The 25,887-nt window shown below is 34.2% G+C and overlaps 1 protein-coding gene across 1 annotated transcript in view; it reads right to left on the bottom strand.

Annotated features, from left to right (window-relative positions):
- KYNU (kynureninase) overlaps window positions 1-25,887 on the bottom strand; it is a 110,576-nt gene that overhangs the window by 20,617 nt on the left and 64,072 nt on the right. The window contains 3 exon segments of the mRNA XM_030326644.1: window positions 23,961-24,016; window positions 24,018-24,035; window positions 24,769-24,867. Coding sequence (XP_030182504.1) covers window positions 23,961-24,016; window positions 24,018-24,035; window positions 24,769-24,867 — 173 coding nt within the window.

Raw genomic sequence — 25,887 nt, 5'->3', positions numbered from 1 at the left:
ATTAATAAAGATAAAATATGGAATTAATGGTTAGAAAACATAAGTTACAATGATACATAAATAAAAGATCAATTTTGGTGAGGGTGCGAGACATCAATGAACTGAGTAAACACAAGACAAGTGTAGCTATAAAAACATTATGGGAAGGAATAATCACAAAGTGGGAAAAGTAAGTGCATCATAAGAGACAGATTGCTAAAATTAGTTTTAAAACCTATATTAAAATGGATAATTTTCCAAGACAATTTATTTATCCAAAGTAATTCCAGAAAAGAAAAAATATCTAAATCTACAGATTTTAATAGAAGAAATAAACATCTCAAACACCTAAAATTCCTAAGAGAAAGTGATCTCATGAGGAAATTTTGCCACACTACTCAGAGTAGATAATTCTAAGATTATTTAAACTATTCAAAAGCATAAAAACCAAAATTAATACCAAGAAAGAAAGAAAGAAAGAAAGAAAGAAAGAAAGAAAAAAAAAGAAAGAAAGAAAAGAAAGAAAGAAGAAGGAAGGAAGGAAGGAAGGAAGGAAGGAAGGAAGGAAGGGAGGATGAAAGAGATTTCCACTTTTGGGGGGGGAACAAATATAACATTAATATCAAACCAGATTAGAACTGCACACATAAAAGCAGAAGCCAATCTGATTTAAGAATATTTAATACTAAAATCATAGAGATTCAAATAGCACATTAAAATAATAGTATGTTATGAACAGTAGAGTTTATTTAAGGAATGCAAAAATGGCTTCATGTTAGCAAATTTAATAATATGCAATTTATTATAGTAATAAAGCTAAAAAGACAATCATTGGACCATCTCTATAGACCCTGTAGAGATATTTGCAACCTTCTGCAACTATAGTTAATTGAAAGAAAATCTAAAGAAACAAAATAGTAACAAGAAGATATGTATTACAATGATTATAATACGTATTAGAATATCTTTGTAATACTAAAAGTCAAACTTGCATTTAATGGAGAACACTAAACATGCTTTCAACTAACACTAAGATTTTTCAGTTATAAAAATTGGAAAAGAGAAAGTAAATTATCACTCCTTTCAAACTCTACGATTTTGTATCTGGTATGGACAAAAAACCTTATTTAATATGGAAGTCTGGCAAAAAGTTAATATGAAAAATAAATATCTAAAAAATGAAATTACAACAAATAAATCTATTACCAAGAAATGTTCTAGACCTACATAAAGAAAAATTTAAAACTCTCCTGAACCTGAACAACAATAAAAATATTTGAATAATATTCAACATGAAGAAAAAAACTAATTCTCCTCAAATTAATGTTCAAATTTAGTATGATCCCAGCAAAAAATATGAAGGATTTATTTTCATGTTTATTTTTTTGTTTTAGAGAAAGAGAGTGCGAGCGGGGCAGAGAGAGAGAGAATCTTAAACAGGCTCCAAGCTCAATACAGAGCTCCATGTGGGGCTCAATGCCATGACCTTGGGGTCATGACCTAAGCCAAAATCAAGAGTCAGAGGTGACTCAGGCACCCTGACGATTTTTTTTTAATTGGGTATATGCCACGATGGTTCTAATGCTATATAGAAAAATAAATCATACTAAAAAAAAGAGCAATGAAGTATTTCTACTTCATTGAAATATAGAATATTCTGTATTTCTAGAAATATAGAATATTTCTATAAAATATTACTGTATCACAAAATTTCAGAATGAAAAAAAATGTGGTGCTGTGTTAACAAGTCAATTAATATAAATTTGCTATATTTATAATGCTAAAGAAAAAGTCATAACATCATCTCCACAGACTAATGAATCATAAGAGAAAGTTCTATCAAACAACAATCTATTTAAAAATATTTATTTGTAACTCATGTTACAAGAGATTAGTTAATCCTCCTAGTATAAAAATATCTAGAGATCAATAATATAAAAATGACCCCCCCAAAATGACCAAAAGATGTGAATTGATCATATAGAAAAGGAAAATGCCTCTTCAATGTTAAGAAGAACACCTCTCCACCACTCACTAAAGATAAGAAAAATGTAAATAAAAACTACACTGAGATACCACTGTTCACCTCTTAGATTGGCAAAAATTCAAAACTTAGATTATACATTCTCTTGGTATTAACATGGGTGATGAGTAACTCATGTATTATTGTGGGAGTGTAAATTGATGCACCCTTCTGGAAAACAATTGAATAACAGCTACAAAGTTTTAAATACATATACCCTTAGACCTAACAAATTCACTTCTGGGAATTTACCCACCAGAACCTGTACAACTATGGAGTGAATTATGTAATAGTCATTGCATCCTCTTTGGTAATAGTTTAAGATTGAAAAGAACCTAAAATCCCTTCAATAGGAAGTTGGTTTTAAAACCATGGGAAACCTGTACAATAAAATGCCATATAATTGTCAAATTAAAAGTAGTTGAGGAAGACTTCCATGTCCTGCAAAGGGGAAGATTATAAGAGACATGAAACAAACAAACAAAAGATGAAGAACAGAATGTTGAGTATATTTTGTACGTACTAAATAATTACTTGCTTAGTTTTGTTTTTGCCCCCAACTGGCACATAAGCTGATAAAATGAGGGCCTTGCCTCTTACAGTTTGTAGAGGAATGTTTGTAATGTGGGGGATGTGATGTGTGATAAGCAGTTAATCAGTGAAGCATTGCATAAGGCAGCTGAACCAGTATGGGGATGGTCAGGGGAGGCTCTGAAGAGGAAGTTGAGCAGAATTAGTATATTCTGGCAAAAGAGGAAGGAAAGACTGTTCCACATGGTCAGAGCCGCACGTGCAAAGACCAGAGCTAAGACAGGGCAAGATTTTTTGGGGAGTTGAGTGACTTTCCCAAGGCAGACAACTCTATGTTGTCCAAATGACAATTATATCAACTATTTGAGATGTAACCAATATGTAATGAAGAGGTATTATCTGAAACTTATACAACATTTTAAAAACCTACTTTTCTTTCAACTTTTAAAATCGCTCATTTAAACTAGAACCAAACTGAAAAAATATATAATTAGCAGAAGTTATTTTTTAATGGTTAGAATACAAGGCAGAAGTTTCTCAAATCTAATGTAAATATGAGTTCATATAACAATTTTAACTCCATCTGTGGGATAAACTGAGAGAAAATAAATTTTATGATACAACTGGTCACATGAGATTCTGAAGCTTATCATAATGGATATTTACTTCAAAAAGCATTAGGGGTGCCTGGGTGGCTCAGTCGGTTAAGCATCCGACTTCAGCTCAAGTCATGATCTCATGTCCGTGAGTTCGAGTCCCGCATGGGGCTCTGTGCTGTCAGTTCAGAGCCTGGAGCTTGCTTCGTATTTTGTCTCCTTCTCTCTCTGCCCCCCCCCCCCCCCGCTCACGCTCAGTCTGTCTTTATCAACAAATGAATAAACGTTTAAAAAAATTCAAAAAGCATTAAGAAATGATTCAAAAGACAGCTGCAACAAAATACCTGAGACTTCTGGAAATGATTTATAAAATCCAGAAAATTTGGAACAGAAATATTTGAGAAAATTTTCAACCTATATTGTTATAAAAGGAAGAATTTTCAACTTATATTGTATAAAAGGAAGAATTTAATAATCCTAGTAAATATAAGCAGATATTTTTCTAAATGACATACTCACATATTGAAAGATGTATCTATGAGAAAATAGAATTTTAATTATGGTTGCATCTGAGGTCTTGCCTCAGATGTGAAGACCATGTCATCTCATTTCAAATGAAATAATCATTAACTATGAAATTTTACATGATAGTAATGTACTTAATACTTTATCCACATAGATGCCCACTTTTGCTTTTAAAGGTCTTAGGGCAAGCTTTATTTTGAAAGTTAACTTGCCAAAAAATTTCAACAGAGTAAACTTTGGGAGCAAAATATATTCCAGAATAAGTTGATATCATATAGATAGCTAAATGATAAATTTGGCATAGTCTGAAGGGAAAAAGCAAAAGGTACAGGATATTTTAATGTAGAAAATAGGAAAGGCAATTCCTCAGTTTTCACAAAACCATTTATTTGGCATTACTCTAAATTCAGCTCAAGCCACTGAGTTTAATTCAAAGAGCCCATACATGAATTTCTCATTGTTTGAAGTTGACATTCCATCTAAACGACACTATTCACTGCTAGTAAAATCTGAGTTTCCAATTTTATATGACATATTCTTGTCCATCCCAAAAAAACAAAAAATATGCAGGGAAATATTTTAAATGGTCTCATTTCTGTGCTCAAAAATCTATCATTATACTTCAGTAATCTTACATATTGCCAGTTTTCATCTCCACAAACAAAACAAAATAAAAAAAAAAAAACCATAGTGGGGAAAAAAGCTAAGAGGAAGGAATATTCCACACGTAAGTAAATGAACAAATATCTAAGTTTACATTTAGCATGTCATTTTGCCTCTGGGGAACATGAGAGAGTTTGAATGTTAGGAGGCTACTGTTTGTTCTTTATCCAGCCACTGGTCATGAAATCTCTAGCATTTGAAAACTGGTGAGATTTTCAGTTGCATACATTGACACTGTGAATAATCATTACACACCAATTCATTCTGTTTGGCTCATTGAGCATTTTTCATGATGTCCCTGATGTGTCCTCCACCTCTAACACACACATAGGCTATGTGGGCCCATTTCCCTCCACCTCCCTTGTCCAGTCTTTTTAATGCTATTTAATCTTAAAAGAATTCTGATTTTTTTAAATTAAGTTTACTAAATTCTAGGTGTACACTAATTCAGCTTCAGTATTGTCAGATGATTTTTCCAGAATAAAATACTAAATCTGATTAAAAAACTGATGGTCCAGTTTGGGTTCTATTCCCACTACCAGTGTTATTTTCAATCACAGATTAATTGCCAATTTTCCCAACATGGAAAATTTATGGATTAAGGAACAGCTACCAATACATTGTTGTTTGGAAAAAAATGTTTGAAGTGGTAAAACTCTGAAGAAATTAATTAAGAATTTGTCCCATAATTTTCAGTTACCTACAACTTTCTTCTCCATGGTGAATCAGTAAATTTTATGTTTCAGGGTTTACTTGTTAAGTGGAAAGCACTAAAGGATGTATATAGTATCAAAACTCTTTTGATTTTGAGTTCCATAATGAGCTTTTTGAAATTTATAACAAAGACAGTAGTCTTTAAAAGTCACGGCTTCTGGTTTGCAATAGATACACATTTTAGAATTCTAATCATCATGTGTCTCATACAGCCTAATGTAAAGTTAACACTGTAAACAGAAAATTGAAAAAGAGAATAGAGGACAAAATGAACTTAACTCACAAAGTTTTATCATGCTAAGGAAGGAGAAACTTCAGAAAGGGAAGAGAAAGATTGGATTCAGATTCCTAATACTGAGCCCTGCTGGACTCCCTACCCTTCGTTAAGTTCAAGGGGATGGGTGTTGATATGGTTGTGACGTCACTGGGAACTCCAGATATGTTTGGGAGGAACTGATGATAAAAAATGCCTAAACCATCTTCCCTTAGCCCTTGAAGGCAATCCAGAGGGTTTGTATTGAATCCCTCCACGGCAGCTTGGTGCCATAGTCTTAGTGTAAAAATATTATCAGAATGAAACAATAATAACACATCCAACAAAGATTATTCTAACCTGAGAGACCCAAGAGAGAATCCTGAAATTCCTGAGCCTCCAGAGAAGAGAATAGAAATGACTGAGAGGTTCAGCATCCCCAGTGGATCTAAAGGGTTGGGACAGGGGTGCCTGGGTGGCTCAGTCGGTTGAGTGTCTGACTCTTGATTTTGGCTCAGAGCATGATCTCACGGTTCGTGGGATTGAGCCCTGCATCGTGCTGACAGTGTGGAACCTGTTTGGGATTATCTCACTCCCTCTGTCTCTGCCCCCATCTCTCAAAATAAATAAATAAACATTAAAAAAAAAATAAAGGGTTGGAATAAAGGGCATGGGACCATGGTGGTTCCACAGAGAGCTTGGAGGATGCAGCAGTAAGAGGAACAGTTGACCAAGGGGGTGTCAGGTGCATTTTAGTGGATTCCTAGAGATGGCGGTGGGCCAGATGCTCCTCCCTTAACTATAGCTGAGTGTTCTGTACATCACCCACCCCAACAATCTCAGATGCCATCTTAAGAAGAGAACAAGAAAAAAAGTCTGAACTGACAGAACTTAATCTCCAGAGTTATTGAAAAATATCACAAAGGGCACTAAGTTTACTAGAAGAAACAAAACTGAATTTCCTGCATCAACTCAGTTGATAAAAATTTAAAAAATAAAATTATTTACCCACCACAGTTTATCACCTGATGATATTTACATATATAACTTTAAAAATTATCAAATACCTTATAACTATAATTAATAATAAATTAAAAGTATATTTATCAAAGTTCTGAAATGTTTTTACACTAAATATCAGAATCAGAACCTAACTTAAGTTAATTGGAACATATAACTGGGTTGTATCAATGAGTTAAAGTGAGTGGGAAAGCAAAACCACTATACAAAGTAGTTGTTTATTTGAAGTCCTTCCTTATGTTTATTTTGATGTATATTTATTGAAAGTCCATCCTTTCCGAGGTAAATACTGAGGGGACTCACTGTCATTGAAGCTTGGATTAGATTTCAATAAAAAGGAGGGATTAGAAAAGGAGTTCTAGTCTCATGAATTAGCTCTATTTATCAGCCATTAGAACAAAGGCATTGACTATTATTTTTTATTTTATGAAAGAGAAGAAAAATACTACAGTTTGTTAAAGAGAATTATTTCTTCTGTAGTTACATATTGAAAAATAATATATTGCACATAATGCTTTCTACAGAAACATTCCAAATTTACCTCTTGGCATTTTCATTTTAAAATATCTAAAGAAAATATAGTGTCTGTGAGAGAGGTCATGAAAATAATGGCAACATGTTTTTTTTTCCATTACTTTTCAATAGGATCAAAATAAAAATTGGGAGAGTATTTCAATATGTTTTTCTTACTTAGGAACTTTTCTTTCATTCTTGTGTATTTGCTAAAAGACTAGGTATTTGTCATTTCTGTTGGTGGAGTGATATTAAAAATTCAAGAGCATGAGTTATGATGGTTGCTGGGAATATCTGACAGAAACATCAAAGACCAAGTGTGCGAACATGGTATCAGAGGACGAATAATAGTGTGTGCTTGAAAGTACTGACATGTTCATAACCTAAATGTGAAAGAAACAAGTGACTACATGAAGGGAAAAATGTGTTCTTCCTAGAGAAACAAAAATTGAGAACTGATTCCATAACTGAGGTCAAGGCATCATTTTTTATGCTTTATTTACTGAATCTATAAAAAGTACTTTAACTTTATATCTGAGAAAGTACAAATATGGTATTCTGATTGTTTCTGAATGGTCTACCTCATTATTTGATAACATGCCTCTTTTGCATTAGTTTACTGAAGAAATCGTATTTTGTTATCCAAGGGCTTAGTACGAAGGGAACCAACCCCCAGACCCCATTGGAGATTCTAATTGTTTGCCAGTCATCATCTTCTGACACTACACCCACATTGTGCCTGGGTGGAAGTTATATAATCCCACAGTACATTTAAGAGTGGTCTAGCTAATCAAACTATTGCTTCTTATGCCAATAGGAAATCTTATTCAAAAGGCATGGCTGAGCAAATCTTTCACAAGCAAAGTGCTAAGGAGAAAAGGAGCAAAACCAAAACACGTTTGCTAGGAAATGGACAAGACAGTTTCATGTCATTTTACTTAATCTTTACAATAACACTCTCAGGAGGTATTGTTTCCACCATTTTGGATTTGAGAAAAGTAAGGCTTAAAGAGACTGAGTGATTACCCAAAGGAACCTAACTAAGTAAGCCCATATCCTACTTATAAGCAGGAACACTGACCCAAAGTAAGAAGCTATGGTTGAGATGGCATCATCAGAAGGAAGTTGAAGATCAGGGTTCAGAGCAACTGTCTTAACAAACCAATAAGCAAGTAGAAGCTGAGATGCACAATCCCTAGAAGCTGAGTGGAAGAGTAGTAGCTAAAATAGACATGGGTAAAGTAAAATAGTTTAATATAAGTTGAAGTTGACACTTGTTATTAGTGAGTTCATTTCTATCACTTATGCTCCTAATTAAATTACCTTTCTTTTTGAGGCTTATTAGACTTTTTCCATATTTCATTCATCAATTCCTCAGAAGTAGTTAATGAGACACTTTGCTGGAAGCTATGGATAGAAACAGTACAGTGAGCTAGAACAGAAATGGTCCCTGCACACAGGTTTAAAGTCTCTTGGGTAGGCTGGGGCCAGGAACTAATTAAATAGATATTAATTCAACAAAGGGGTGGGTAGGTGACCCCCCCATCCCTGCCTCTTGGTATTCATGCCTTTGGGTCACCCCTTCCCTTATAACAATGGGTGGACCTGTGAGTCTTCATCAAGAAGCAAGAATCCAGGGGATGTAGTGAGGTGGGAAGAATTGAGAGAAGGCAAATGGACTGGAGCCTAAATGTTTGATATTAAACAACTGCTAAGTGGGGTGCCTGGGTGGCTTGGCCAGTGTGAGTTTGAGCTCTGTATCTCTCTGCTGTCAGCACAGAGCCCACTTCAGACCCTCTGTCCCCCTCTCTCTCCACCCCTCCTCTGCTTGTGCGCACATGTACACCTGCTCTCTCTCTCTCTCTCTCAAAAATAAACATTAAAAATAAATAAACAAACAAACGAACAGCGCCTATGGAAGATAGAGCCATTGACATATCCCATTAGAAGTGAGATATCAAGTATATTGAAACCTAAAGAATTGAAGATTAAGTTCAGTTTCATCAATATGAATATTGAAGTTATTAAGAGAAGGAAAGTAGAACAAGAGAAACAGAAGAAGGATAGAGCTCTTCATAAAGGCTATTTACACCATCATTCCCCAACAAGTAGTAGTAAATGGGATAAGAGTACACCAGAGCAGGAAGATAATATAAATATTATCTACATAAAATGACTGATATATGGATGTGACAGTAATCACATTGATAACATGATCAATTTCAGTTATCAAAGTGATTACTTGATGAAAATATTCATCAAAACAACTCAAAAAACATAAATACAAACTCTCTTAGTTTTATGCCACATAGCCATAAAAAAAATGGCAGGAGGAGACGTTCCATGTTGTACGTGCTTCTAAGTTCTGGGTCCAGTAGTTGTGAATTGTTTCACACTGTCACTGATTGTTCATATGATGTTTTTTTTTTTCCCTTTGCATCTTCATTCTGATATAAAGCATTAGTAATTACCATGTTCTTTTAATTGCTGGGTGGGGTGAGGGTATCCATCTTCAATCTTAATGACATTCTAAATGTTATTTCTTAGGGAAATGATTCAAATGTCTAAAATTAATTGCTCTACACTTTCACTTGATAAAAAGAAATTTAATCATTTAAATGGGATTGTATAACAGGAAAATGACATTTTTATCTTATTAAAATTTATTTTTACCCGTAACTCTTTGTGAAGTAAAAAAGTACTAAGATCTCTTCTATAATGTTTGACATTTTTCAGGTTATTCTGGATATTTTCAGGAAAAACAACATAAATATGTTTTTAATATAAGAGCCTATGCTACTATAACTCTACCCTACTAACCAGATTAAAGTTTTGAATAAAACATTGTTAATTTAAATAAGATAATAAAGAAAAAAAGAATTCTATTTAGTAAAATAATATGTAAGAGAGACAAAGTCTTTTCCCCATATTATCTTCAAGTTGAACAACATGAACTCAGGTGATTGATGCCTCAACCATTTAGCAAAGGTCTTGTAAAAACTGTCCAACAAGTTTAATTTAGGGATGCATGTGTTTATCCTGATTTAGGTTCATGTAATTGTTTAATAGTTTTGGAAGCAACAGAAACAAATGTTAATCGAGCTTTCATTATGAGCCAAGGTTCTTTTTTTTTTTTTTTTTTACTTATTTATTTATTTTGGGGAGGGCAAAGCAAGCAGGGGCGGGGCCGAGAGAGGGGGACAGAAGACCCGAAGCAGGCTCTGCGCTGACAGGGTGACAGCAGCGAGCCCAGTGTGGGGCTTGAACTCAAACCGCGAGATCATGACCCCAGCTGAAGTTGGACACTCAATTGACTGAGCCACCCAGATGCCCCTATGAGCCACAGTTCTAAGCAATATCTTTAAAATAATCTTATAACCTAGATGCTATTATTATGCTCACTATACAGATGAAAAAATTGAGGTTCCGAGACTCTCAATAGTCTACAATAACACAAGTGTTATTTGTTGAAGCCTAAATGTAGATATAGACCATTATGATCAAGCATAGTCACAAACAGGGTGCCTGGGTGGCACAGTCAGCTAACCATCCAACTCTTGATTTAGGCTCAAGTCTTGATCTTATTCCTGAGATCGAGCCCCAAGTCAAGCCCTGCGCTGGGTTCCATACTGGGCATGGAGTCAGCTTGTGATTCTCTTTCTTTCCCATATCCTCTGCCCCATCCCCCTCATTCACCTCTCCGGTCTCTCTCTCTCTCTCTCTCTCTCATCTCTCTCTCTCTCTCTCTCTCCCTCTCTCTTTCTCTAGCATAATGCACAATCACCTGAGGCAGATTTTTAAAAAAAATGAATCAAAGATTCTGTAAAAGTAATATTCCCCAGATTACTTAAAAATGCACTTAGAGTTCTGAGCTGGCAGAAATATACAATTTTTTCCTTGAAAACCTTTTTTTTACTTTCTCTGTTCTTTTATAATCTCTGTAATCAATTCCTCTTCTTCTAGGGCACTGACTGAAGCATCTAATTTAGTAAACTTGGATAAACATATGTTCATATTGCTCATACATCACACCTTGAAGCCTTTACAGATGGAATGGGGGTTGTTTAAAGTCAAATAAAGAATGATCATTTAAAAAAAATTTTCATTAAAACACAAAATACATCACAAAAAAACCTAAGGGAAAGGTAAATTCATTTTAAGGCTCTACCACTTGGAGCATAGGAAAGACAAAATAAAATACAAAAGAAATGTAATCTAAATGGAATCCTGGCATGAATTCTAAAAGCAAATATTCTAAAGCTAATGAAGAAAAGTTAAAAACCATTAAATTAGTTTATAAGTAGCTACTATCACAACAAGCTCATAAATCATTTTTACAAACTGAATATGAACAATAACAATTAAGATGCAATTTCATCTCACTTGGGCCAGAAATTTGAATCTTTTCCCACCAAAAATTAAAACTCAAGCAGGGAGTTCATTCACTTAGAATGAAGATATTAATAGAATTTTGAGAGAAGTTGTTGGAAGAGATCTGATAAATAATAAAAAGTAAAGATTTTAATATGCTTTGTGTTCTTTGAACATCATAAATTTCCTGAAAGGAGTTTCAAGTAAGTATTATCAAATGGAAAGTATCACTTATTACAAAGACATCTTTGAGGCATGATATTCAGATTCAGTAAGAGAAAGCCACCAGGGATCCCCTGAATATGATTTTGGATGCTAAGAGCTATGAAATGAAAAACCCAAACTCTCCTTGATCCCCTTAGCAAGCCTTTAATGGCAGAATCTCTACTATGAATCCCTGAATATTTCATGCACTGAATTAATTTAACTTGTTCTGCAAACCCCTTATCTCTCCTATCCCATATCACACCAAAACAAGACAAAACAAAACAACTTTTCCCAGTTTTATTAGTCTGTGTTAAAAATGCAGTTCATCGCTGGAGCAAAATTCAACAAATAAAGAGATCAGATCACAATCTGCTCTAAGAAAGTATATTTGCATAAAAGATTGTTTACATAATGTCCTTTAATTTGACAATTTATTACCATACATTTAATAATTTTCATCTGTGTTTAGAAATACGAACCTCACCAGAATAAGTTTTTTGTTTCTTTTCCTTTTCCTCATCCTCTCCCCCATTTTCTTCCCTCCACACCACACCCTCTCCTCCCGACCTCTCTCTCTCTTTGTCTTAAGGTCACAACTGAGAACTAAATACAATTGTCTTACTTCTTTCATGGCTTCAAAAAATGTGTTGAATCAGAAAAATTGTTACAACGTTGCAAAAAAATGTGGAACATTTGGGGTACAGCATAATTATTTATTCTTAAAAATCTGTAATAGCAACTGGGGATAAGTTTGAATGCCTGCCATCTTATATCCTCTATAAACCACCTCAAGTAAAAGTATATTACTTAAATTCCTCATGAAATAATCATGTTTCACAGAATCAAAAAGTTCCACAAAGGTTGTTTTATTCAGAAAGTAATGAGAAATTTATTCATTCAAATAGCTTTTATATATTCTTAATTTTCATAATAAAATTCTGGCAGATGAACTTTCAGAAATATGCATATAGTACTCTTTTATACTTGAGAAAAGGAAAAAGATGGGAAGGTTATAGTAAAGTTTGTTACAAATTTGTCTGAACCTAAGTCTGCTTGATTGCATTCACCTACTACAAACAAGTAGAGGGGAAGAGGGTCACCAAAACCATCAATATAGTTGATGACACACAGATTTCCATCAAGCTGGTTTTAGTTTCTCAACTACCCATAAAGGTGGTTCACCTTATTCTGATGGTTCATTTTTATTGCTTACAAGCAGAGTTTAAAAGCTGGAAGAAATCTTAGCAATCCCCCAGGCCTAACTATTTATTTTTCTCCTGAGCAAACCATACCTGGAGAGGTGAAGAGACCTGAATTTGTAATCAAACAGTCGATGGCTCCCCACTGTTTCTAAGCTAAAGATGAAAATTACTTACTTGGAATTCAAGGACCTCAATATTCTGGTCCCTGACTGGGATGCGTGTAAAAACACCCTGCCTGGAACACCCCTCCACTGCCTGTTCCTCTCCAGCCTCAGTACCAGTTAGGAGAATTTCTCCAGTCAGCTCAAATATCACCTCCTCAACAAAGGTTTCTCCAACCTCCCTCTTTCCTTTCTCTGCTCACATTGGGACAATGGGGCTCATTCACGTCTGTATCCCCTATGCCCTGCATACTGCTTTGCCTATAATAGATATCAAGAAATATTTTTCAGTTGATAAATGAAATAACCACGTGACATTCGATTAATGATTTAGCATTCTTTTGCCCAAACATCAAATTAATCTTTCCTGTCTATCCAAACTTTTCCCTATCCTATTGATTCAATTTCTAATAACTTTTAACCCTATCCTGTTTTTGTCATCCTATTATCTGTGACCATATTTTAGACAGTGAGCAGCTCACTTCTGTATGATTGCAAACATTCCTTAACTGGAATCCACGTTTCTAGTCTTGACCTCTTTCAGAATGCTGCCACCTATCTTTTATAATAGATCCCTAATCCTACAATTTCTCATCACCCTCCTCTGCTACTCCTCTGCTTTCAATTGTGACCACCTCTTGCCTGCTTTTTCTAACGGTTCCCCAGCAGGTCTTCTGAAGACCATCCTTACCTTCCTATAGTCTATTCCCAACAAAGCCACCAGAGGGATCATTTTGAAAATTGCTATGCCATGTTGCATTTCTGGCAAAATGGGAATGGATGCCATGTCTTTATATAGTTTTCTAAGGGTCTACATGTTATGGACCTTTCTAGCTCTCTAAATTTCATCTACTCATCTCCTGTTGGCTCATTCTATTCCAGCCAGGCTAGCCTCCTAACTATTCCTCAAATATTCAAGACACGTTCCTGTCTTACATTTAGATACTCCCTCTGCCTGGAATTTTCTTGACCAGATAACTGCTTGGCCCACCCTCTGTCTCCTTCACTTCTTCATCCACATCTTATTTTCTCAATGTGGGCTTTTCTGAATGTCTTTTAAAATACTGCACATTGCCAAGGATCCCATACAGTATTTTTATATCTCCTTTTCCTGTCCTACTTTTCCAATTGTCCATAGGACTGATCAACTTCAAATGCATTATATAATTTGCTACTTATATGTATAGTTTGTCTTCTCTGGCTGAATGCAAACTCTTTGAGGACAGGGATTTTTGCTTTGTTTGTACATACATCCAAACACTTTAAAAAACTGCCTGGAATATATATATGTATATGATGCTCACTAAATATTTATTCAATGACTACAAATGTATTACACAGACATTACACAACTAGAAGTCAAATGTTTTCCACAGTGTTCAGTGAATATATTAAACTTCTTTTCATGAACAATTATAGACTTTTGGGCTCTTCATTTTAGTTGTTCCAAGCTCTATTCATCTATCATTAGCCAAAGTGTTTTCTTCCAGCCTCCACTGACTGTCTCTTCTAGCCAATCAATCCAGTTTGAAAGACCAAATGCAAATAAGGAAGGGTTTAAAGCATACTAGAACTCTGCCCTCAGGGAAGATATGTTTGGTAGGATTTGGGCATGGTCTCATGGGTACCTAAGACTCCTAGTCCCATTCTTAGGCCATTCCTCACAGCATCCCACTAACTCTGCTAAACCACTTTGCAAACTAAGAAGAGAGACTTGGAAACAGAAACACTATTGCTATCATTTAAGGAGACATTGGAATCCAGAAATAACAGTATATCAGTGTATAAAGAAGGTGGAACTAGTTAGTGTATAGGATAAGGAAAGCAGTAGATATAAACTATAATAAGAAGTTAAAAAAAATAAAAGAGAAAAAGCAAGGAGAGTCTAATTCTAGGCAGTTGGAGACCAGCAAATTTGCAGGAAAAGTAAAATCATGGCTAAGTGACAGCAGAAGATTCAAAAGTGTCAATGACAAACAAAAAAAATCTTGAAAACTGACAAAACAGGTTGCATTAGCTTATAAATTGTACATTCATCCCGTGATGCCAACAAATAGTCCCCAAGCAGGACTAGTGATAAGGCTTGACATCTCCATGACCCTGGACAGGTAAGATATTACCAACTCACTCCTAGTTAGTAAAGAAAATCTCTATCAAATCTTATTTTCTAAAAATATATATATATATATATATATATATACATATACATATATATTCATCTCTTCCCATTGCTCTTCTCTATTCTAAGTCTACCAATTTAACACTGCTCTGGAAAACAGTGTGAGAAGGTATGACGAAACTCACTCCTTTTCCTCCTCTCATTTGCTCACTCACCTATAAATATTGTTTAGAGTACTCCACCTGGTTCTGTTACATATTCACTACATCTTCAAATCTTCTTTTAAAAAAATTTTTTAATGCTTATTTATTTTGAGAGAGACAGAGAGACCGAGTGTGAGTGGGGGAGGAACAGAAGCAGAGAGGGAGACACAGAATCCCATGCAGGCTCCAGGCTCTGAGCTGTCAGCACAGAGACCGACGCAGGGCACGAACCCATAAACGGAGAGTTCATGACCTGAGCTGAAGTCTGACATTTAACCAACTGAGCCACCCAGGCACCCCAATTACATCTTCAATCTTATTCAAGGGGTGGTTTGTTCAGTATGTCCAGGAGTCTGACAGTGTGACAAGTGTAGTTATAAAAAAGCACTTCCTGATATGATGACTTTTGATTAATGACAATTATTTCCTGAAGTTTCAGAATAATATGGTGTCTTAAAAGAACTAAGTCAATATTTCCTGGTGTGAAAGCTTTGTTAACAAATAAACCCTTTGAAAAATTTTCTATATATGCTTTCTTGAATTATATTATTATTTTGAAATTGATGTATAATCCTTTGAGGTAATATTGATGTTAAAAGCACAAAAAGAGATGTCTGAATTTAGGACTTTCTAAAGGACTTGCTGCAATGTTGATTAAAATACTCATGAAGGATTTTTTTAAGTTGTCTAGCTAGTTTTCCTGGATATATGTGGTCCTTTGTAGAAGCATATGGAAATGCATATTTAATTTGACAGTATTTGCAAATCATGCCCCTTCAGAATAACTTGCAAAGTAGAAATGCTTTCATATGCTAGAAGATGGTTTGTCTATTATGCTGAAGTAAAGAAAACCATATATTCAACAACAAAAATTTTTAAAAAGTATTTTTTTTGGGACACTGCAGATTATGAAAGAAAGAAATATCACAAGACATGTCCTTGTACTCAAGAAAGGTAGAATGAATTTATAACCAATATTCAAAACAATCATATTGAACATGTAAAGATGATTTCTCACAAGTATCACAGGCCCCTTAAAAAAAAAAAAAAAAAGACCATTTTCAGCCTAAATTTCTATGACTTCTACCAAATCTTCTAAAATCTTGTCCAAAGCTGATTAGAGCAGAGATTGATATGGGAACCAAAGCAAAACATCTATACATGAACTAGTCATGACCAGGCAGACCTCAACACTAGAGAAAAAAAGATCATTTCCACCCAATCAAATCTTCTCCTTTGTAGTTGAGTAAAAACAAGTATGCAAAGAAAAAAAAAAAAAGAAAAACAGATCACATGAGTTCAGACTTTGTTCTGAACATGTATCTTATTCCAAATGTTCTTGTGGTTGGTGAAGTTAGCCCAGCCCAGTCTTTTGAAAGCACCAGGATCCAGTGGGTCTGTGTGTGGCCCACACACAGGTATCACTGCACCATGGCTGTTTGGCCATCATAAGGAGCCAAATACATACATGTATTTTTCTCAATACTAACAAGTAAAAGTTTCAGCACTGGTTCTTCATATACATGTATATAAAACTACCCTGCAGATTCCAAAGGTCACTTTAGGGGCAAAACTTGAAGTAATTAAAACAAGAGCTGAAGCGCTTTGACAAGTTTTACTTTTGGTGTCTGAAAGGTTCACTGACCTCATATATCTTCAGAGACACTTAACTGCAACGTTAGAAGAAAAAATAAATTTGAGATTTCAAAGGACTCCACAATTTTCCCGAATTAATGATTATGTCACCATTATCTGAGAGTAGTGATTTGCAAGTAACAATGGCTTTAATATATCTTTTTATACTGATAATTACTATTTGGCTTCCCTTTAAGAGCCAGGATTGCTTTATCTCCTGCGTTGAAAAAATCAGATTATTTACTGAACTTATTTCTAATTGTGATCACACCCCAGAGTACAAATGTTATTTTTATGATTACTGCTTAAATTCACAACACACAAAAAATCATCTAGATGATTATGCATAGTTAAAATTATTTCAAGCCAAGAAGATAAGGGATCCTTTTAGAGTTACTGATCTAACATGGTTCCGAATGAAGATAGGTATAGGTTATACGTCATGATTCCATTGATTTTCTTCAATCAATGTGCCATCTTTTGGGCTCCTTACAGTGAGGGTTTAGGGACTAAACTTAGAACAAGTTTAATGCCCTCCATGAGTTTGGCTCTGAAATTAAGTGTGAGCATGAAGCAAACTTGATTTCACCAGTGTTTATAATTCCTAAAATATTGTAGAATAGGGATAACGAGCAATTTCATGATAATAGGCAGAATTTTAAATGTTAAGTCAATAACTCAGGTTCCATAAAAATTCTAGTGAAAAGTATTAAAAGAAAATGATCACTTGACATATCCCTTTAAGAATGTCATTTAAGTAATTCTTTCTTCTTCTTTATACTTTCTCAAATGTGTGAAACTAACCAAGTGAAATCTTTCTCATAGGCAACAATTTCAGCTCTCAAAGTAACAAAGAGTAAATTATTCACTTAGTTAATGTAGCATTCCATTCAGCAGAGGATTTGTAACTGTAAATTTCCTCACCAAGCTTTTCCAAAGCACCTGAGTTAAAGATATCTATCCACAGCTCCTATGGCAAGGTCTGAGAATTCACTTAGCAACTATAAAACATAAAAACATATAAACATATAAAACATATAAAACACATATTCTAACCTTGTGTTACCTGTCATCTAAATCATCTATTCAGTTATTAAAATATTATCTCTATAGTGGATTATAAGTTAAAATCATAGGCAGTATCTTATATTTATTTTCATCTGTGAAAGTTACTTGTACAAAAATATGTATTGGTTATATTTGTTCATGTCTTCTTAATTGACTCAGGATCGTTCCTCCTCTTTTTTTTTTTAATAAAATTTTTTAATGTTTATTTATTTTTGAGAGAGAGACAGAGACAGAGCATGAGTGGGGGAGGGGCAGGAAGATAGGGAGACACAGAAACTGAAGCAGGCTCTAGGCTCTGAGCTGTCAGAACAGAGCCTGACCTGGGCTTAAACTCAGGAGCCATGAGATCATGACCTGGGCCGAAGTCGAATGCTTAACCGACTGAGACACCCAGGCGTCCCAGGATCATTTTCTTTACATGACAAAGATGAGTACCTTAAAAAGGATACTTCTGCTGAAGTAAGATAAATGGAAGTTTCACTCTTTTTACATCCTGAGATTAGAAAGAAATATGGACGTAATGGAATTCTTCATTATTTGATGACCAACGGAATACCGGGGAAAAAGGTCATTTAAAATAAAAATCCATTTTAAAGAAATAACCATATTTTTATAGTAATTAATGGAAGTTTTTAAAATTGATTGAGATGCTTTTAAAAGGTAAAGTTTAAAATTATATAAAAATGTACACAAAATTTGATAAAACAAGTTAGAAGTATAATGTGCTAATTATTAAAAGGAGTAAATAATAAATCGAGTGTTGATTTTTTGGTGTATTTTAAAAAATGTTGGGATAGAAAAATACAATCTCTTTCATATTACATTTAACTTTTTCAGCATGACCATAGAAATGATCATTTCTATAAAAATTTTTGAAGCATTCATCATTCCTTTCAATCCTTGATATTCAAGTCATTTGCTTTTGAAGTACCGTGTCTAATTTCTTCTACTTCATCTGTTATTGGTTCTAACTCTGACAGATTCTCACTGCCCATAATTTTGTGATTCAGCAATTCTTCAGTATCACTTGCATCAGGAAATCTTGAATCTCTTGAAAAATTTTACTTTACGATCCATTTTCATTATGTTTTTATTGTGTTACCTGACAGTTGTAAATTTTATAACCAACAAGAGACCAAGACATTTTATAAGTTGTAGAGATAGATGCTAATACTAATTGGGAAAGGGTGTTCAGTAAAGGCTAATTTTGTGAGTAGTCCATTAGGGAATATTTTCTATTATGGCAATCTTTGCTTTCTAACATTACTATGTGTCTTTGGGAACTGGGATAATGCCTTGGTAATCAGAAACTCTTGTAATTTACAATCAGATTAAAAGAAGGGCTAAAAATTAAGCAAGTGATAAAGCTAGAAATGCAATTGGTATCCTCTACAAATGTCTATTATTGAAACCAAGACTGTGGATATTTCTGGACTCAGGGACCAAAGTTGAGGCACTGAGAGTGAAAAGGTGAAAGAGTAAACTTTGTAAAATTTAGAAGAGTCATCACATAAACTGGAGCTGAACCAAGAGAAAATGGCGCCCTGAAGCCTAGGGCTGTGGGAGGGAAACATCAATGACAAAGGGGATGGTGAAGGATATCTAATATAACTGAGAAGTCAAAAGTTGTGGCTGAGAAGTCGTCCAAGTTAATAGTAAATACTGAACATGAGAAACATGAGATGACCTAGGAAGTGAGGTCACATTTCAACTTAAGATTCTCTGAAAACGGAGAAATCTATTGATATTGGCCTACTGCATTCAAAGGACCTGGAGTTTTATGAATTTACACACCTTGCTGGTGTCCCCTACACTTCCTCGTTCTCTAGCCTTTAACCAGGAGAACTTATGCAGGTAGTAGACAAGAATACGATACCTAAGTCCAAAAGGATCACTAAGAAACTAAAACCAGGTTTAAATTATAGATAAGTTTTAGATGATGGCATTCTCCAGCATTGCCTGGAGAAGTATATAGAATCATGTGTCAAGTCAGCATTCCCTGGAACAAATGTGTATTAGATGGTCTTCCCATATAACATTAATTGTACAGTTGGGCCAAGCATGGCATGACTTTTCTTAGAGTCGTTTTGCTAAATTTCTTTATGCCTTCTTTTATCCTTTTTTAGACTTTCCTGAATATTGTTGGCTTGTCTTCTTTTTTTTTTTATTTTCCCAAATAAAAATAATATAACCTACATTGCTGAGTTCTAAAATTTGCCCTAACCATGCACTGAAGTTGGCCAGTCTCTTCAGCTGGTTCTTCTTAACCTGGAAATTACTTATTATAATAAAGAAGATGACTCATCCCTTTAAAAAGCCTTAAAAATGTCATCTCTATTTCTAGGCTTCATCACAACACTTCTAGCTGATTATGGGAATGTGCTAACACGATTTGAAATTCTAGCATTTTCATCAAAATTATCAGTAGGTCTCATTCTGGTCACTCAAAAAAAACTTAAAAAACCTAAGGGAAATGAACATTTCAATAAATCGAATACATTGGAGCATTTGGAGCTTTATGTCCTTTATTATGGAAATAATAAAGCTTTATTATGAAAGTGAGGAACAGCAATTTTCTAGTATGAATGGCTTACTGGATGGGGTAAAAAAGCAAGTGACAGAAGGAAGCTTAATATGGGGCTCCTGGGTGGCTTAGTCAGTTAAGCATCTGTGCAGAGCCTGCTTAGGATTCTCTCTTTCCCTCTGTCTCTGCCCTCCCCATATCTTTCTCTCTCCTTCCTCTCTCTCTCAAAATAAATAAAACACATTTAAAAAAAAGAGCTCATATGATCCAGGCTTGTTCTGTTTTCATGCTAGAGTCTCTTTCTCAAAAAAAAAAAAAAGTATATATACACATGCACATATATATGTGTATGTATGTGTGGCTGGGGGTGTTGAATTGCAGTCTATGGCCTCCTACAGAAGAATCATTTTATGAGCTTCAGATATTTTGAATCCCATAAAATCAAAAGGTTAATTACTGATCTAAAGTGTACCAAAAAAGTCAACATTATAAAGTTTAAAAAAATTCAATGTATTTAAGTCCTTTTTTAGTGATGCATTTCTGATCTTCAAATTCTTATAGCTAAAAGTATTTCCCTTTATATCTCAGAGCAATAATTATTAATTTATAGACTGAGTTGAAGTCATCCTTGAAGGAAAAAAAAAAAACAACAAGATGCATTTACTCAAAACCAGTTCTAATTTAGAATAATTCTTAGCTATAGACAAAGTTTAGAATATGACACTGGAATGAGAAAAGGTGATGATAAACTAGGACAAGGTCAAGTTTTACTTGAGAATAACAGCTTGAGTTATGATGCTTAATGCAGTGGATTGACGATAGTCTGTACTCTTTCTCTTTATTGGCAAAAGGTTTTGGAAAAAGTCTTAGGTCATATGTTCTGAAAAATGGCCAAAATGCCTATTTAAACAAAAAAAAAAGAAGTGCAACTTCTTGGTACAGATGTAATTTACCAGTTGCTAATGGAAACATATAAAATATATTTCAAGTTATATACTGAATATTAAACTTTAGAATTCAGGTTACATATTCTGGTATCCACTGTCCACACCAGGTGGGTCAGTCACTCCCATAATGCCCTTTTTTCCCACCCTTTATGCATTCTGTTCAACCACACACTTAGAATGCCCCTAATTTAACTCTGACCTTCATCCTGTTTTACTTTTTTTTTGAAGGTTTTGACTACACAAGTATAACATTATAATACAGTCAAATAGTACAAGAAAAACCATTTAAATATATATACTTTAAAATTCTTAAGAAAGAATAAATGACATAAAAGAAAATATCACTTGTATACTACTTGTTTGAAATAACACGCTTAGCCACTAGATGTCACCCTTTAAAAAAGCAACAGAGTTTACTTCCCACCGTTGCTACATCAACTGCTGTTACATTCCACTATTGGGTGGAAGTTGGCACCGTTGGAATTAGTCATTCTGACATGATGTGAAAAGAAGCTTAACAACAAACAGGGTTCCTGTAAAGAGGGCTTCATGAGTCAGCCTGATTTGAGTCTTTGGAGACCAAAGCCGGATGGTTAAAATGCCACAAGAGATAATAACATATAATTTTCAAAATGTTAAAAGCAGGTCTCTCCTATAAGTATGAAGTGAAGATCAATAAAGATCTCATTCAACTCATTAATTAGCGAGGAACCAGTCAGACGGTAAGGAATGTAAGGCCATGTAAAGAGCATTCAAGGAATGGAAACTTACACAGCTTTTCAAAGGCCTGCTGAACGAACTTGGTAACAGACACAAAACTGTGTCATGTTCTAACAAATTACAAGCCACAGCCTCTGAGGTTAGGTTTTCTATTTGAGAGAAATGATCTCTGCTAGTCAGAAGTCTAAGAGGTGACATACAACTTCACAGTGAAGCGACAAAGTATTAGCCTAGATGTATAGACAACATGTAATTCTTTCACAGTTGTGCTTAGTGCTTTACATGCACCATCCCATTTTATTCTCAGAATCATTGCTTATGAGGTAGATGCTGATATTATCTTTATATAGAGGCTAGAACACTGAGAGGTCAAGGAACATTCTTTAGGTTATGGACCAGCGAGTGATCATGCTGGAATTTGAATTTGGCCTGTCTATACAGTCTTTCTCCTGGGAACCAAAGATGTAACAATTAGAGTGGTCTAGAGGATGTTGGGATTCTACAAGACGAAGTGCATGTGAGCACCCTATGACGGCTTCACCCCCTCCTGTTTCTCATCCATGAAGGACAAATAGTGACAAAAGAAATTTCAAGTGCAAACAGACATGTGCTGTAAGATCAGAGCTTAGCTGCTAACGCTTAAATTCTTGAAAATTTGTGTAGATTACTTAACATATCCCTCACCATCCCACCAGCTTGTCTTTGGATTGGTATGATACACTAGATCCTCTATTACAATTTAAATAAGTGGAGAGTGGGGAATGATCAGAGTAGTGAGTCTCCACACAAAAGCAAGCAGTATCTTATATACTGTCTACAGGGAAACCAATTATGTTAGGTAAAACACTATCAATGGGTTTTGCTAAAAATGAAAAAGAGACCATTTAAATATGCATAGTATTCCTGTAACATAATAATGCTTTATATTCTTTTCAGAGAATTTGGGACATGGGGAGAAATCTAATAGACTGACAATATATTTGGGGAAGACATCTGCCTGACAAAATACCTGTCTAAAGAAAACGCTCTATTTAATTTTAAAAACTTTAAAATCTTGAAGAAATTTTAGACATGATTAAATGAACTGTAGAAAATCATCTTAAATTTCTTGGATTTATATGCATAGAACCTCAGAAATGTGAGGTGCTCCAAGTTTATTACTAATTCAGCTTCAATTCTTGTAAGATTACACCACTCAGCTACTGGCTGAGAGGATTCAGAAAACTAATCAAACATTATTATATTACCTATTATGGGTCTAGACAGTCTCCTCATCACACATACTTTGATACAAAACTCTGAAAGGAGTTTTTTTCAGAATATTATTTCTTTATCTCCATACAGATAAAAACAAACTTACAAGTTCCCTAGTCAAATAAAAATGTATAAATTTGTTAATGTATCACATTTGCATTTATACTTGCTCTAAAAAATGAGAAAGTTATATAAGTAGAAAAGTATTGCTTTTTATGCAGTCTGTGTTTGTTCAGTGTTCAGCTTCTTCAGTTTTCATGGATTATAAAATCTTTTAGGACAGAAGATAATCCTTACAAAAACCATCATATAATGTTTCTAGCTTTAAAGGTAGATGTAATTTTAATAATAACATACCACATTTAAGGCTCTATTAGGCACAGCTCTGGTTGCCTTTGATTTATTCATCAATGTGAGGAATCTGAAATTTTCTGAAGTCTAATTTTGAAAAAAATAAGTCATCTCTTTGCATTAAACCATCTGCTCTACATGATTATAGTGACTCATTTTTAGCATTGAGCTTCCCCTTTTGTGATTCATGTTCAACCAACTGAACTCTTCAAAAAGCATTTATTTCTAATAAAGTGCATCATTGTTAATAGAATGGTAATATAATTATAATCAATCCAGATTCTTATTGGATAGCACCTTAAAGAGCTCATTTAAATTTAGCATATCATTAATGCAAATTAATTTATTCATCACCAGAGAAGAATCTGAAGATGTACTCACGCAGGTTTAATTGTATGAGCATGTTTTTCATGGACAAAGGCACCAGCAAGACCTCCGCGCTCCTGAGTTTAAATACTGGATAGAAAAGAAATATAAAATGTATGAGCATATGATAAAAATGAACAATAAAATCACTTGACTTTTTTGTTATTGAACCAACTTTGACCAGCTCAAAATGTGATTATTTGAGCTTTTATAATAAAACATAATTTTACATTACCTAACTCAAAGAAAAAAAAATAAACATAAGCATTATTAATTGAGACTAAATACCTATTACATTTTTGGCCAAATTTTGCATCAACTAAATAGGTAACAGTTCCAATGAAGTCTATCTAATTTTAAACCCTATTCATTTCAATTATTTTGTTACAAAAATATTTCCATAATAATAAAGCATCTATTTTAAAACACCTACATTAAAATAATCCCTGTCAATATCAAGTTGATTCCATAAGAATTATCTTCATGTATGTAGAAATGACACAGCATATCACCAAAACCTAAGAACCTAATCATTTGAATTAAGTTCTAAGGGTGGAGCTTTTTCCTAAACCTCATGATTTTCTATAGTAGCCAGGCAATTAAGGAATTAGTACTCTATAGTGGATGGAAATACCCAATTTTAATTATTTATTATACTATTCTATCATATGACTTTTATAATTAACTAAAGTCAGAAAAAAACAGTAACAAAAGAAATGGAGGAAAGTAAATCAAATAGTTAAAACTGGCCACCAATCAAGTTGTTCATTAGATAACAATCAATGTGTAATAAAAGGATATGAACATATTAACTAATTTGTACCTTGTAGGAGCACCAGCAGGCAAAATCACCCCCCAGTCATGTAAGCCGGAGTTCAACATTTCCAACTGCATGTGCTAGATCAAAGCCAACAAAACAACCCTGGGGAAGAACATATAACAACTTTTGAATTTGCTTAATGATTAGAAATATAAGTACAAATATCTCTAAAAAATCTTTGACAAACGGCTGTACTATAAATATGGTTTATCCTTTGCTACAGTGGTTCCAACATGTAAACCACAAAACACTGGGCATTCCCAAGATCCTTCTAGGTCCAAAATTGTTTTCAAAATATGAAGACATTTTGCCTTCTTCACTGTGTTTGACATTTGCAATGATACTTTAAAAACATTTATGGGAAAATTGCTGGCATGTTAGCACAATCAAGTCAGTGGCAACCAGATTATACTAGCAGTCACTGCAGGCTGAAACCATTTAGTTGCAGGGGGAAATAAGAAGATAATTTTGCTTAAAAATCTCCTTGAAAGGGATGCCTGGGTGGCTTAGTTGGTAAAGTGTCTGACTCTTGAGGCTCAGGTTGTGATTTTCAATCTTGAGATCGAGCCCCGTGTCGGGCTCTCCCTCTCTCTCTCTGCCTCTCCCCTGCTCATGCTCTCTCTCTCTCAAAATAAATAAATAAACATTAAAAAAACTCCTTGAGACATCTGTAAAAATGATAAAGTTATTTTAAATCTCAATGCCTTAGTTCTCATATTTTTAGGGTTTAACATGAGAAGTATGCATAAAACATTTGACCACATTCTGAAGTAAGAGGGTTACCTCAAAGTAATGCACTTATGCAATTATTGAGTTGCAAGCTGAACTAGCCACCTTTACTCCACAGAGAACATTTTTTTAATGAGAAAGCAACTGAGAGACAAAAACCAGTAATTCATACTTGGGCATTTGATAGACATTCTTTTGGAAATGAATGAAATGAGTGTCAAATCAAGGAAAACAAGTCATAGTATTTGCTGCCAATGAAAAAAAGTTTCTAAGAGAAATTAGGATTTTGAAAACTTGTATCCACTTCTATGAATATGACCACTTCCCAATATTTAAGATATTTCTAACGAGTTTAGTAGTAACATATGCTTTTTAAAATAATATAATGAAATA

The sequence above is a fragment of the Lynx canadensis genome, chromosome C1 (genome assembly GCF_007474595.2).
Source record: "Lynx canadensis isolate LIC74 chromosome C1, mLynCan4.pri.v2, whole genome shotgun sequence".
Classification (NCBI taxonomy): domain Eukaryota; kingdom Metazoa; phylum Chordata; class Mammalia; order Carnivora; family Felidae; genus Lynx; species Lynx canadensis.
The sequence above is the reverse complement of the archived record's forward strand: the minus strand, read 5'-3'. Positions and strand labels throughout refer to the sequence as shown.